Genomic DNA, 16,234 nt, shown 5'->3' with positions numbered 1-16,234 from the left:
TATATGTTTAAAGACAAGTAAGGTTTGCATGGTTTGTGTATATTAATCAGGACTCAAAGGTAGGTTTTTTTTCCGTCTGTTTAACAATGAATAGTTTTATAGAAAATGGTGGGATTTTTTTTATATAACAGACAAAAGTTGGGACGTGAAGCATCTTTCTCAGAGACATTCTTGGTCAACCATTTCATAGATCGATGAAGTTAATTGTCTGCTCCTCTCTGTTTTAGATTTGCATTTCAATATTACGCCTGAAATGATGCAGATAAAACAGGCATGCATAGAGATACATACTGAGAAAGACCTGGCTGGTTTTTTTCCTTGAAAATCTTCACATCTTATAATTACACCTGTGTGCTGAAATGGATATGATTAATATCACCTCCTGCCAACCAAGATTCTTCTCACAGTCAAGGTAACACCACTAATGAAATGTCTCGTTTGGGCCATTTGGTTAGCATTCGTCTTTATGGGGATTACCGACTATCACTTAGTGGCCCTTAAACAACTATTTCCTTGTACAGCCTTAGTGCATGGTTGCTAATGGCATCTGTAATGAGGCTGACCCATAGGCCTTGTCTAATTTAAAGAGCCTGTTAAGTGACTCAGTGATTTTAAAGGTAATCTTTAAAAGCCACGTAAAGCTTGGAGAAAGTTGCCGCGCGAGAGAGCTTTTTCAAGAGTTGCAGAGAAGTCGCTGCAGTGAGACTTCTCAATGACTTTCGTGTGATGTATCATAGGTTTGTATTATCCATACTCTGTCAAAGAGGGCGCAGAGAGGAATGTTTCCACAAAAAAAGGAAGTTTGTGTGCCTTTACTTGCTTTACTGTCACTTGCTTCTGCGACACACACACTCAGAAACACTCAAATACCCCCTTTTCCTTTTCTCATAACTCTCTTTTCTGTCTCTCCTCTGTCTGTATTTCTGAAGGAATTCTCCATCCATCTAATTCCCCTCCTGGTTCTTTTATATTGAGGCTGGGCCCCGCTCGTATTCCATGTCAAAGGCTTTCTCTTTTATTGAACATCAAATCCTCTGTGTCTCGCCTGGCGCTCTCTTCTCACTGCTCGGCACCATGCATATTCAGGAGCCGGCGGCCGCGCTATAAGGCCGGCTAGCCCTCCAAAATCCGCGATTGTAGGCATTAGCGTCGCAATAACACTACATGAATAGCCGGCATGCTCTATATTTAGGTGTTAAGTCGACCGTGCTGTAGCCAAGATTGAGGCTGCTGGATTGGAAGTGCGTGGGGAGAAGCAGACTTTCTCCTTTCTGGTGATATACTCTCTGTTTCTTCTTCTTCTTCTTCTTCTTCTTCTTTTTCCCTCCCTATTCTCTCTCTATCTGTTTCAGAGGGCCTTTTCTCTTGGATGTGGAGGCGGCGCTCGGTGTCCAAAAGTTCCAGCAAAGCTTGGGATGTTTTGCTGTGAGGAGCCGCCCCACTGTGACACTTTGCATACTGATTTGAGCTTTACTGCTGACTTGAAGGGAGGAAAAAAAAAGGAAAGACCTGACTGCTGTGAATTGGGCTCTAATGTGCTTGGCTCACTGTAAAAAAAAGTCACAGTGGTGATAGTAGGAGCATAAAAAATAGCTTCAGTGCAACTTGTTTATTGACTTTATTTCTTTTGTCTAAATGTCTACTTGTGATGTGACTTATATGCAGTCAGAGACATCATGTAGTGTCTTTTTATCATAATTTTTATCAATTGTATTGTAATAATTTCAAGCTTTGTCAAGCTTGCACAGTTCTGGGCCCATAGAGAATCCACACTAGAGTCCCCCTTTGATTTTCTGCTTGCAGCCTGCATGCATGCAAACAATTTTCTTATGCAGCTCTTTCAGAACATGTTTCTTATTCGACCTATTGTATCAAATTATGATAAAAAGTGGGACATTCATAAAAAAAATATTTCTTGCTCCTTTCTTAATGTTATATGTGGAGCTAGTTTTTCAATTGTTATAGGTATGGGTGGATTCTGAGACTTTGGGCCCTCAGACACCTACATGCAAAAGGCCCCACCACCCAGGCTTCACTTAGACAAGAGGACACACACAATATGATGTGGTTTGCCTCTTTTTTGTTCTTTTATGCATGGATTTTTTTTGTGTTTTTGTGTCTCTTTATCCCGTTTAACAACAGGTGGTTCAAGGCAGGAATATAGCGTTGCTATGCTGCCTCGCTATTCTGTATAAAAGGCACAATCACAGAATGATGAGACAGAGTTGACTCCTCTTTGAACCAACAAGGGAGGTAGTAACAACGCCAAAATGGTGTCTTTTTAAAAGGGACAGCTGGCAGGATGGGACTGTGGGTTGAATGGGTGATGTATTTATGGTGTGTTAGGCGCAGCTATGAACAGTTAGTGCTAAGTCACAGATGTAGAGCAGCACCTGAAATGTCGTCACACTGGAAAATCAATGACGTCAGGAGGTTCCTTACTGTCCAATCAGAGGACAAGATCAGCTGCCATATATCAAGGAAACTAAATGACTGTTATACCATGTTATAGCTATTGTTGTTTATAAAGTGATGCCGATCTGTAAATGTCATATTAGAGGCCAATGCAGTTGTGTTAAATGTCATGCCTCTTTTGTTTACACAACACCGGCATGCTGTCTAAAATCACACACCCAGCAGCATGATGTTGTTTGGTTCTGAGTAAAAATGCAAAGGAGGCATAAAGAAGGGACTTTATATCAGCCCTGTAGGACAATATCTGTGTAAAAAAGGACTTTTGTGTTGTTTAGTGTCCCTTTGTGGTCTTTTTGTGTCTCTTTCTGGTAGTTTTGCCACTTTTATGTAGTTACAGTAAAATTAGTTGTTTTGTAGTCAGTATACATGTTAATTTGAGTGGCATTTTCCAGGTGAAGGCCAGAGGAAATCCTAACACATTTGGTCCCATTCAGTCAATCATTCATGACTGAAGGTCGGAATGTCTCGTCAAAATGGTTTTAATTCTTATGAAACACTAGCACCCTCTATCTGTAAAAGTTTTAGTTTGTTTCAGTTTTACCTGAAAAAGTTCATTTAAAAAGAATCAACAAAAAACTGTCCTTTATGATGGCTTTTCCATGTAACCCAACTTATATTAGTGACTATGCCAACAGACATTTGGTCAACAAACAAGTGGCCAATAAAAGGGTCAAAGGGTTAAACGTTTGTTCAATGTACTGGTATAATACCGTGCAATATTATTTCCTCTCCTAAGGAGGTTATGTCTTCCATTTGGTTTGTTTGTCATCGTGATTACTGAGGAACTATTTGCCCTGATACCCGTGAACCTTATAGGAAGAGTGTAGCATGGACCAATTAAATTTTGAAGTGGATCTGAATCATAGGGCGGACACACAAATAATTTTTCACTTCAACCCTCTGAGTGCTTTTAGTTCTGTTTCGTGATTTTAAGAGTAACATGCTTTAATGTTTTGCAGTCCATTTCGAGGGCTGACCCATCTTTTTCACATGCTATACATTATATTCTTCCTCTGCCTACTACACGAGTGTGCTTTTTCAAAATACTGTCTATTCCCACTGTTTTCTGGCCTTCTTTCGGGGGGCATACAAGATAACCGGACCTGACTGGGACTGAGTTGAATCCAAAAACACTGGAATATGTTGAAGGTGAAGACCGGAAGGAGAAAGTGAAAGGTTGGGCACATGGAGGAGAAAAAGAAGGAAGGAGCATATTTTGGACATAGGCAAGAAGGCAGAGAAGGGAAGGATGTAAGAGTGAAGAAGATAAACAAATTGACAAAAAGGATGTAGGAAGGGACGGAATTGTTAAATCTAAGGAAAGAAGGATAATAAGAAAAGGAAGAAAGGTATGATGCTGTAAAGCAGAGAAGTAAAAATGAACGGGGAAGAAAAAAAATGGTAGAACCAAATTATTGAAACGGTATAAATATTGAAATGCTGTCACATTAATGTTCGCCCTGCACCACAAGGGGAATGGACACTTTTAACGACTGCTATACAGAGTTCAGAGCAGAATCATTGCCAACGTTGATGTAGATCAACCATGCAGCCATCCTACAGAGGTCAAAATATATTAACCCTTAGGAATGCGCATTTAACACATTCATTCTTCATTTTTTTATTATTTTGGCTGTGTTCATGCATATGGCATAGATTTTGGCAAGATTGTGTATTTTTTGTTTAATCTTGGAATTTCCAGCACAGCTGCTACAGTACGTCTAAAATACACTGTGGAAACTAAATTGTTACATTCACACTGTTAAGTGCAAGAAATGCCCCATTGAAACCCATTTAAACTGAAATTTATGATCCCACAGCCATCAGCGCATAAAAACATGCATTGTATTATTTCTGGGTGTCATTCTGGGCTTTTGCCTTGGAATTTATCATTTTTACATCTTTTTTTTTTTTTACCATACTTTGCATGTGAACAAAATACATGCTTTTTTTCATGAGGTGCACAGTCACAATCAAACAGTCACTGCAGATCACTGACATATCCCAGGCTATGATAATCAGAAGATGATAATCTACTTAGCATGTAGTATATTGAAAATAATTCTTTTTAACTAAAAACATGGTGGCACCTTGACAAAAACCTGGTATTTGAAGGGTTAAAATTCTGAAAATTAATGGATATTTGATATTTATGATTAGGGTGGATGATTATTAAAAAAACAATAACTCAATGAAAGTAAAAGGTTTTTAAAGGTTGATTTTCAAAAGTGCATTTTGTGCACAGAGTGAAATAACTGTATGTAATGTTAAAGGGGGCGCTAAGGGTTAACAAACTTCAACGTAAGATGTTTGTCCCTAGTGGTGCAAGAGGTCAGGAAATGGTCAGGTAAATCACAGGCTGCCCTGCAGTGTGCACTGCACGACGCAGTCTAGCGCATGCTTCAGGTTACCAATCGACAGCGTCACTAATGACATCAGTGGATTTACTGAGTGTGTAGTGGCTTTAATCCATAAAACAACAAAGGCAACTGTACCCAAAATCAGCAGAAACCATGATTACCAGAACCATCGGGGATGCCATGGATGCACGCACTGCAGCCAACTATAGTCAAAAGTATTGGGAGGGAGAAAAAAGTAGAAACAAGACTGAAATAGTGAGTGGTTTTGGTGGCACATGGAAAAGAAAAGAACAAAGACAGGGGAGCGAAGAGAGGAAGATGCAATGATGAATAAAAAGGATTGCTAAGTGGATGGATGCATGCATGAATGGTGGGAAAAGTAAGAAAGTGAGGCATGAAAGAAGGATAGTAAGTACAGCAGAAGAGGGGAAAAAGAAAGGAGGAAGAGAGGAGGTGAGGTCAGGCAAACGGATGGAAGAAATATAACAGAGGGCCAAGGAGAAGGAGGATATCTGCGTATTTTAGTGCCTTTTTCTGTACAAACTACATCCCTGCTAAATCTCCCTCTGTGTGTGTGTGTGTGTGTGTGTGTGTGTGTGTGTGTCGTGATGTTGTGACGGCATCCAGCAACCTGGCATGCCTTTTTAATTCTACTGAGTAAATAATGCATCCGCCACAGTCCATAATTTATGTAAGTGGACATGCAATCAGTTCAGATTAACGTGCACGATGCCCCAGTGTGTGTGTTCGTATGTGTGTGTGTGTGAGTGAGTGCATGTGCATGGGGCTAAGGGATAGCTACAACATGACAGGTCCCTGACTTTCTCCTGGCGTAGCTCTTTCCCACTTTGTCTTACTCGACTCCTTGCTCTCTTTCTCAGCAACAGCAATCTGCACCGTTTTTTTTTTTTTTTAAATAAAAGCTCATTTTGCTATTGTCTTTACTTTTAGCTTTAAAGACACACAATGCAGGATTTTGCTAAAATACAATGTATACAGAAGTAATCCCTCTCAATCATCACTAATCACCCACTAGAAATGTGTGGTGGTGTGTTTATCTGCAGAGACTCTGCCCTCTGCCTGTATATTCTTATTTTCTTTCTTATTTTTGGGACGTTTAGGGGCATGCACCCCCATAGTGCATTGAGATCGCATGGTGGCATAACTGAGTGTAATATCTATCAAATCTAGTTAAAGTGAACACTGCATTTTGGGCTTCTTAGCACCACAACTGAGGCCGAAAGCACTGACAGATCGAGGTTATTTGACGAGTTCGGAGTGAGATAGGGCTGAGCATGCTTATGAAATTTGGGTTGTAAAGTGTCATGGTGTTATGATTAAGAAATAGTTACCCGTTGTTAATTGGCAATGATGCTGTTGTAATCAGTTTTCATTTAAGGTGTTGACCTTTGACCCTTGCACTGCCAAAAAGTTTGACTGGGATAAAAGATGATTAGATATCACTGCTACAGTATATTACTTGTCTGTGGTTATGAAGCCTTTGTAAAGCATATTTGCTATCAGATAGACTATAAACTTCACAGGTTGCACAGCAGGCAAACCTAAATTCTACATTTATTTGATCGTTCATAAATCTCTAAATGAAACTATACACATCAAATGTTCATTTTCGGATCGCTCCAGTAGCTTTAGCTCAAGTATTTCTCTGCCTCCCGCTTTAGTCAGTTTCTCAGTGGGAGATATTGCCTCTTGATGACATGATCAAGATCAGGGGCTGATGAGACTGATCACTGGGTCTGACCCAGTCATTTCAAAGTTTATCCAAATGTGAGCCCCAGCTAACTGCCTTAAATTGAAAAAAAGGAAGATCACTTAGTATGCCAGCCGAGGCTGTCCCTGCGAGGAGCCCAGCCAACTTTCCCTGACTATCACACTTCAAATCACTGAACCACTTCCAAAGCGGCACCAACCGCTCTCCACGTCCAGCCTTAACTCCCAACACCAGCTCCATCCGCTCCTCTCCCACCATCAGCCATTCCAGGGCCGTTTTAGAGATAGCTCTCCGCCGAGCATTTGATTTAATCCAGACCAAATGCTAATAGGGCTGTTTGGTTGCTGGCCATCTGCCTGGGCTGCCGGTCAACTATGGCAAGCTGTGCCGAGCTGTGTGGTGCCGGGCCTCTCTGCCAAAGCCTGAGCTGCCCAGAGACCACTTCATAACCAGAGGACACTTCACGGCCAATCGTCCACACTTACTGGGAACAGACTCCGCAATGGGTTACATGATCAAATTGATCTTTTCGTGATTTTTTTGGGGGGGCAAGTTGTCCATCTTTCACTCCCACACCATTAAAATCCATATCAGAGGATGTTTTCTAGAAAATTGAGTAGTTGGCTGTCACTAAGGCAGTTAGCTCTTAACATTTATTCATCTAAAGGAAGTCAACTGAGCTGTTCCTGCATGTTCTCATGGCAACTGCCTGCCACTGTACAACTGTAGATCTGTGCTTTTGGCCACCGAACACTTTCAGTAAAGTCCTGTGCCATGCTCAGGGGCTCCTCAGAATCAATTCTTTCTCAAAATTAGTGTGCAGATCAGACTCTTTACAACAAGGTTAGAAAAAAAAACAGTGTTAGTCATATGGGATGCTGAGAATGTTGAAAGAAAAACAAACATACCTACGCAATTTTGAGGTACTTGCACTACATTTTAGTATTTTAATTTATACTTCTTTACACTTATACATCACCTTTTAAGTGTCATAATGTAGCAAAGTACCTCATTGCAGTATTTCTGTATTTTTGGGGAGTATCTGTTCATGAGTTTTATTATTTTTTTGGTTAATTTCACTTTCACTTCACTAGATCTTGTAAATGATATCTATTACTTTACTCCAATACCCTTTTCCTTAGCATTGTCATTAATTTAAAAAGAAAAAGAAGGAAAGTTTAGAGAATTACTGATCCTGGCTTGGAAGTTAGATTACACATTAATCCAAAAGGTTAATGCAAGAAAGTGATCTCAAAGCTGCAGTTAAGTTTAGGTTTTCAGTTTTCCAGCCCAGGCTGCATGTTTTGCTGGCAAACGTTCCACAAAAGAAAACACCGTTAAATAAATAAAACATTAAATAAAACATTAACAGACATATGTAAACTGTATGACTAAACATCTTAGGATAAAAAAAGACAAATATAATTTGATAATTGGTGCCCCAAAGACAAAGTCTGTCTATACTTAAGCTCTGGAGACACTCACGGGACTCATTAAACCTCCAGACGATTTGTGTGTGTGTATTTAGCAGAACATTATTTTGACAACATCACAGAAACTTGTGTGAAGTGGATTAGACTGTTACATTGGTGAAGTGACTATCACTGGTACATGCAACTGCAATTATGAAAAGATCTCGCAAAACAGCTGTGACAGTTAACCAAAAACAACATCGCAGGCATGCTTTATTGCTGTGTTAGCTTGTTAGCTTGTGCTAACCAGACAGATATCGAATTAAATATGAAAAAGTGGCTCAAAAAAGGTATATATATATATATATATATATATATATAACCCTAACCCAAACAAAGGAGTTCAAGTAGTCTTGTTCATGAGTGAGGGTAGAACGGAGTATTAGATGGACCGGCAATTTGGTTCAGCATCTTCAGTAATGCAGGCGCTCCACCGGACCGTTGTGGTGAAGAAGATTTACTGGTCCATCTATGTTCCAACCCTCACCTAAGTTCATGAGGTCTGGGTAGTGACCGAAACAATGAGATCGCAGGTGCAAGTGGCTGAAATGCGTTTCCTCCACAGGGTGGCTGGGCTCAGCCTTAGAGATAGGGTGAGGAGCTCTGACATCCTGGAGGAGCTCGGAGTAGAGCCACTGCTCCCTTGGATCGAAAGGGGCCCGCTGAGGTGGTTCGAGCATCTGATCAGGATGTCTCCTGGTTGCCTCCCGCTGGAGGTGTTCCTGGCACGTCTTGCTGGTAGGAGGACCCGGGGCAGACTCAGAACACGCTGGAGGGATTACATATCTCGTCTGGTCTGGGAACACCTTGGGGTCCCCAGGAGGAACTGGAAAGCGTTGCTGGGGAGCAGGATGTCTGGAATGTCCTACTCCACCTGTTGCTCCCGTGACCTAGCCCCAGATAAGTGGAAGAAAATGGATGGATGGATGGATGGTTTGATAGAATAATTGAAGTTGCTTAATAAATAAATAATAAATAATAATAATAATAATAAATTGTGCATGTTTTGCATTGTTTGCCAATTTACATTACTATTGTTATGCTAGAGGTTTATTTCAAGTATTCAAGTACTGTAAAGTACTTTAATGTGAGTATGCAAATATGGAATTACTTAAAATGTCCCACATATCCTCTGCTGCTCACATGAACCCCCCCCCCACACACACACAGGGAAAGGCTGGACTTTACAAGCATATAACTGGACACCCGGTCTGTCAATGCTTTATTTATTTATTTTTTTATTTTCCCCAACCAACTCTTACCTTGACCTTGTGGCACAGACTGTGACTACAATACTTCCAGCCACTCAGCACTGTGCAGAAAATAAAGGGAAAAAAGTGTGTGTTTTCCACTTAAAATAGATCTCAAACTGGTCTTGTTTCATTCAATATGCAGAGCACTGAGTCCGTCCTCAGAGAGATGGAGAGCTGTGCATCTTTTGTGCCTGTTGTTGGGTGGGTGGGTGGGGGTGTGGATGCAATTCACCAGATTTCCGTGCTCACATAGACCCGTCTTTTGTGTATTTTTTTTCCTTCTTCTTTCCTGCGCTCCGTTTCTCAACCTTGTCCTCATTATCCATTCTCCTCCAGCATAATGGTACAGGGGTTGTTAAACTTCTTCAGCCCAGGAACCAAATTTAGAAAATCCAGTCTTACTCCAGGACCTGGTCTAATGACTACTAGTACTTACTGCACAAACTAGTATTCCTGGCATGCAGGGATTCAGAAATAGGCTCCTTAGCCATTTCGGGTCCTGACCCATGATATAGTTGAAGAAAAACTTGCTTAAAGACACATTTCCGTGATCAGAAAATATGTGGATGTATTTGTATGTTCTCTGTGTGCATATTCCTACATATGCTCTCCCTGCATGCGTGTGTGGGTGTTGGGCTCTGACATTGTATGTATGGGGGCACAAACAGCTGCATTAATTGCTCTGAAGAGAAATCTATGTGAGGACATCATTAACTAAGACAGGGCTTGCATTTATAATTGATATGTACCGTTGCCCTTTCAGGCTCTGGTGGCCACATTGCTGGAGGCATTGCCGTATGAAGATACCCCAGCTTTGCTCTGACGCCCACTCCGGCTCGGCTGACCTCTGACCCGGAGGGGGTTAGGGTTGCAAATACAGGTGTGCTGGAGGGATTGAAGCTTGACTTCCTCTATATCTTGGTGAGGTCAGACAGGATGCGTTGCCCCCCCCAGTTGTCTTGTTTTAACTGTTTTCTGCTAATTACGAGACCTGCGGTTCAGCCTTTGAATGTTAAACCGGCTGCTCTCTGGCTGTAATGAGCCTCTGACTTATGATTATTGCATTCTTTCATACATCTGTGAAGTGTCTTCGTTCAACTTGTGATCAAATGTGGCTTTTTGCATACTTGCAAATACCCCAACTGGCCACTAATTTAGGTACACCTTGTTAGTTCCAGGTTGGACCCCTTTTTGCCTTCAGGATAGAGCTTGGATCTGGCCCCCAAAAATCTGTACATGTACTCTACATGAACCTGCACAGTTTCTGTCAAAGCCTGACTCGAGCTGACCCACAGCAGCAGTTTTGGCCCGAGCTCGATACAAAAATCTGAATTTGTGCTGTAAAAATAGGCCTAAATGAATATTTTTTTTATGTTAAAACATGTACTGTATGACAAGTTAAAGGGCTAGCATGTTTCTTGGCACCGCTTTTCCTCCTTCTTTTTCTGTCATCTTGTGCATATCAAGTTTGGCAAAGCAGGCCATGTCCCTCAGCGCGTCCAGTACGCATGATGATGGCGATGTAGTGTGTAGATGCTGATCACCTCTCTCACGCTGCATGTTATTTACAGCTCTTCCACTGCTGGGAAGGGAGAAGCTGAAACTGCCAACCAAGTCGCCTTGCAGCCCCCCTAACTCTTTCACAAATTTTCATCCCTCTTTCGCCTGCACTCTCTCTCTCTGCCTTGGTTCTCCACATGTTCCTTCGCGTTCCCTCTCTCCACCCTCTTTCTCTCTCTCGGTTCAGTCCATTAAAACTCCTGCCAAAGTGCCATCTAATCATGAGACAGTTCACAACAGTTTCATTTTTTTAAAAAATATTTAAATAAACCTTAATTTGGAGAGAACACGACCCAATTCAAGTCCGAGGGAATGGTGAGAAATTACAGCCCGACCCGTCAGAATATCAAAGCTCTACTTCAGAACAACCTTAATTCTTTATGGCATTGATTCAACAAGGTGCTGGAAACATTCCCTAGAGATTTTGGGCTGTATTGACATGATAGCATCTCGCAGTTGTTGCAGATTGTGGTTCGATGAGTTGTGCGTTCAGAGATGCTCTTCCGCATGCTTCGATTGTAATGAGTTTGAGTTACTTTTGCCTTTCTATCAGCCGAACCAGTTTGGCCATTCTCCTTTGTCCTCTGGCATCAATAAGGCAATAATTCTGGACGGCTCAACTTCTTCATCCTCTCCTGCAGCACACTAGAGGCTACAGTGACTCACTATCGCCTCTCAGGCCAGGATGTATTATTACAAGAGGGACAGCCCATCCCTGGCTGCTTAGCAGTGAATATCTCTGCAATACAATACACAGGCATCTTGGACATAAAAGGTGTTACTTCTTCACACTCCCACTGTTGATAGGATTGGTTCATTTTTGAATGTTTTAAATTAAAATGATGTTTAGATCTTACATAATGCACCTTTAAAGACACAGCAACATCTATAGTTTTTTTAAAATTTATTTTTTAAAGCATTAAAACTGAACAGTAGAGATGGCTCAATCAGGAGTTAAGTTCAGCACATTTTTCATCAAAATATAGTGACTCAAAATGCGCTCAATCGCTCAATCAAACAGTGGAGCAGAATATTAAAGGGTTAAGGCAGGAGAATGACAGAATAAACAAGCACGGCTGGAGAATAAAGAATATCACCTGCAATGGCTTTTTCACAGGGGCTACGGCAAGAGCCTACCTTTAATACCTCTGTGGGACTCATTACCCAAGACACCTTTGGGAAATTCATTTTCATATATCTACACAATCTCAATTATGCCACTTAATTGATATCTTTATTTGCTTAATTGGTGGCTTCATTCCTCACTGGGAGTTAAAAAAAAAAAAAAAAACAAGAGACGAGAAGCTTTTGTGCTTGCACTTCAAAGGCTGCTTTCTATCATTCTTACATCACCTCGTTATTTCACGCATGTCACAACACATCTGATGCAGTTTTAATGAAGGATGACTGACGTGTTCTCGCTGCATTGTTTTCTTTTGTTGGCTCTGTGAGTGAATTATCCTATGTGGAGCATAAAGGATAATTAGCATGATGATTTTTTTATGCAAATAAATAAATAAAATTATGGTCCGCACTGATGGAAAGCAGTGAAAGATTAGAATACTTAGAGGTTGCAGCGTTGAGCGAATATGAATGGGGGTTAGGGTTAGGGTTATGGAGAAGAATGTGTGCTTCCAGTGTGAGCGTGCATTTGCATTTAACAGGAGATTCGATTAGCATTTTTGATTAAAAGGTGGACAAACCGCTCTTGTATCTCTCTTGTGTTGCTGGGTTCGAAAGCAGCTTAGAGCAATTAAGCGCTGAAAGCTTTGGCCGTGAAGTGTTGCACAGTAACCCCTGGACATGTTTCCTTTTCTGCCAGTGCCAGAGCCTCCCCTACAATACGCAGCAGCCAAGGCCTACTCCACAGTCTTTTATCCTCAGCGTGTAGTTTCACCCACTCCTATTGATTCTTTATTGACCTAAGGTGTCCTCCAGTGCCACCGCTCCTCATCCTCCCTCCTATCCACCACCGCCGCCTAAGCCCCCCCCACCTCTCTCCAAGTGCAAGGTGAAAAGGAAGACAGAGTTTGACATTGATTTCTTCGCCGACTTTTCTCTCCCTCTCTCTCTATTTCTGTTCTCGTGTCGACCCTGCCTCCCTCTCTCGTACGGCCAACCCCTCTCTCTGAAAAGGCTGCAGCGCAGTGGACGCCTCGCTGCGGCGAGGAAAGATGCTGAGGCAGTTTCTGAATAACAGCTCCTACATATGAAAAGAGATGTAATTCTACCTTTGATCTGCGACTAGAAGCCATAATAGTGCAGGTTCAAAAGTGCAAAAAAAGACTTGAGTGCCAAAAAGAGAAAAGAAAAAACAGATTTGTCGGCTGGAAGGAACCTTTCAGAAAGAGCAAGTAGGCTACACAGCAGTTAGAGTTTTGCCATACAGTCAATAACACCGCAGGAGCAGAACAACTGCATTCATGCATGTGATGTACAGCTTAAAGTCAGGTCTGAATTTAGAAGAAACCTGTGTAGATTCTGACATTAGGACAGTAATAATAAAAGAATAATCAACAATTACTCACACTGTCAGGCCAATTATAGCTCAGCCTATTTCCTCTATGGAAATATGGGGGAATATAATTGCACAAACAAGGACACACACACACACACACACACTCGCGCACACAATAATAAGTCGACCCCCTGGAAGGCTACCCCCCCATCCCACCCCTTTGTACAACACATGAGAAACCAAATCTCTCAAATGGAGAAATAAACAAAACAAACAAAAATACACAAGATGAAAGAAGAAGAGAGACAATAAAGGAAAAGTGTCCCTGGTGGATTGTCCTATCCCTCCTCTTTGCTGTATTTTTTTTCCCTCCTCTTATTATTTTATTTGTTTGTTGCCTGGCCATTCATTACATTTTCTCTTTCTTATTGTTGTTGTTGTTTGTGTCTTCCAGATCTTAGTAATTCTTAAATGCTTTCGACTCTCGCTTTGATCTCATTTAGAAAGTGAAAGAAGCCAAAGCTTTGGAAGTTATTTTGATTAGACTTTTATTAACTTCTGTCTGCGTTCTTAATATTGTCTCTGAAGAATTCATTGGAAATCCTGTGATACCGAGAGAAGAGAGAACAAACTAATATAGCCTTAATTTCCAGGGCGCTTTGTGCACGTGAAAAATGTGGAGAGCACAAATACGAGAGAGTTTATTTTGCTTTCGACTGACACTTAACTCCAACCTAAACTTTAAATATATGCTGCTAAATGAGGGCACAGTATCATTGTTACTTGTGCAATTACAATACATCTGTGAATCGCACTGCTTTAATATCAAAAATAACAATTTCAATTGCAGAAAACAACAATACATTTTTGACATTGGCCAGTTTTTAATGAAGAGTGACACAAGCATGTTTCTCTTCATTGTTAATCATAAAAGGTGAGCTGAAATTTGTTGGCTGCATGGTTGAATTATCATATAAGCATAATAAACAATTAGGAAGATGAGCTGTAACCTTTTGTTCAGTTGCCGTCATAGGACACGCAATCGTACTGCTACAGCTACAGTAACTGTATTTTAACCTTCTCAGAACCCAATTATGTTCCAAACAAGCGCAAAATAATAATGCAATGATGGAGTTCTACTCTCAATTCACTTATAATTCACTAGAAAAAAAAGGGTAAGGATACTTTCCATTCTAAAGGACAAACTTTACACAGACACCTCTTAATATTACTTAGGTGGTTAGGCAACAACCCACTATTAGGTGGTTTCTGCATATATATATATAGATATATATATATATATATATATATAGATATAGATAGATCGATAGATAGATAATATAAAGGCAGTGAAAATATGCTCCAAAGTAAGGTTAACATCTGCCATTAGCGAGATATACAGAGGTCCCTTGAACTCTGATGAGATATCTGATGAAAATGTGTTCTTTGGCTACCCATGACTCTCCCTTTATGGTAGTCCCATGCTATTTTCTTTTTTTTTTTTTAAATGTCATTTGATTCTTAATCAAGACAATCTGATAAGAATTGCTTAATCTTTGCAACTTTAAAATAATGTGTTTTGAATAATGACATTGAAATCATGCAATTAAAAAAAAAGTGATTAATCATGATTAAAGATTGCAATTCTGCAACTGACTGCAATTGAAAAGATCGCATTTAGAAATTAATCATTTCCTTGTTCCCCCACCCCTTTTTAAGTCATTTTTATACCGTTTTATTCTTTTTTTTCTTTTTTTAATGAAAGCGAGGCTGGCATGTATTGACAAAAAGTGCTGTTTTTGTAAGTTCAAAATAATGTTGCTTAGGTCTCTGACATTTACAAATTCTAATTGTTATTCTGTACAGTATATATACCATTATGGTCCATGTGTCACACCATCAGGTATGCAGACATTCTCTTCACCGACTGAGGTGTAACATGAATAGAAAAAAACACACGCAGATAAATATAATAAGTACTTCTATGCTGAAAAAGTGTAAAGAGTTTCTTTTTCAAAAGACCAAACTTAGAACATGTGTACTATTATATAAAAATGTATTTACATCTCCATCAACCAAGGCCAGTCATTATGAGGCTGCAATTCCAAGCCAGCCAGTACACTCAACTCTTAAAGAATCTAAAGTGGGTATATCCAGGAAAAAAAAATGTTTGAAGCATTTCTGAAAAGTTTACTGCTCTCACATTACAGATTTAAGAAGTCTCATATGCCATCTGAAAAAGTGAGGTTCAGCCTAATTTCACAAGTCTTCAAGAACGTCCCTTTTTCATGCAGTGGTCAGTATGTATTCATTCTTGTTTACAAGTGTAAAATATCGTAGGAGGAAACAGAAATGATGCATTTCCAAATGACCACTCCTGGCAAGGGGAATTGTGACTGACATTTGAGTTCTGGAAAAAATCGTGTATCAAATTTGGACCACAGCTTTAACATGCACACACAGAGGGACTGCAGCAAAAAGTCAAAAAGTCAGAGTCTTAATAGCTCAGACAATGAAAACACTCAAAGTCATAGCAGTGAAGAATACCTCGACAGGTTAAAGTTACGTATTGACTTTACAGGAGCTGTCCGTTCAGCACCACAACATGTGACTTAAAGAGAAGAAACACAATGTTTTATAGCTTTTCCCATTACTTTTTACTTTTCTATTACTACTTAAAAATGTATTTTACTTGAGTTTTAGTGGCTCACAGTAGAATCAAAATCAGGTTCACACTAAACATACATGGTAATTATCATTCTCCACAGCGTTAGATTTCAAATATAGAAGACGAAAAGCAAACATGAAAAAAAAATTATAAATGTGCTGAGCGTGTGTGTATACGTGCAATGTAGGTCCACTTAGACTTTTTTTTTTTTGCAGCTTTGATCATTTTAGTTACCTGTTTCTGTCAGTATTGAAGT

At 40.2% G+C, this 16,234-nt stretch overlaps 1 protein-coding gene across 5 annotated transcripts in view; it reads left to right on the top strand.

Annotated features, from left to right (window-relative positions):
* Nucleotides 1-16,234, top strand: part of LOC148187749 (uncharacterized) — a 425,509-nt gene that overhangs the window by 345,937 nt on the left and 63,338 nt on the right. For 2 of the 5 annotated variants that reach the window (XM_088086771.1, XM_088086768.1), the window contains one exon: nt 8,605-9,441. The exons of the other annotated variants lie outside the window; for them this stretch is intronic. Coding sequence is in view for 1 of the 2 variants with exons in the window: in XM_088086768.1 (XP_087942894.1) it covers nt 8,605-8,986 (382 nt within the window). In the remaining variant the exon portion in view is untranslated. Of the gene's footprint in view, nt 1-8,604; nt 9,442-16,234 lie in introns of those variants that run through there. 5 annotated transcript variants of the gene reach the window in all.

Source organism: Plectropomus leopardus, chromosome 13 (assembly GCF_026936395.1).
Source record: "Plectropomus leopardus strain MGB_pleo_1.0 chromosome 13, ASM2693639v1, whole genome shotgun sequence".
In the NCBI taxonomy this organism is placed as follows: Eukaryota; Metazoa; Chordata; class Actinopteri; order Perciformes; family Serranidae; genus Plectropomus; species Plectropomus leopardus.
The sequence above is the reverse complement of the archived record's forward strand: the minus strand, read 5'-3'. Positions and strand labels throughout refer to the sequence as shown.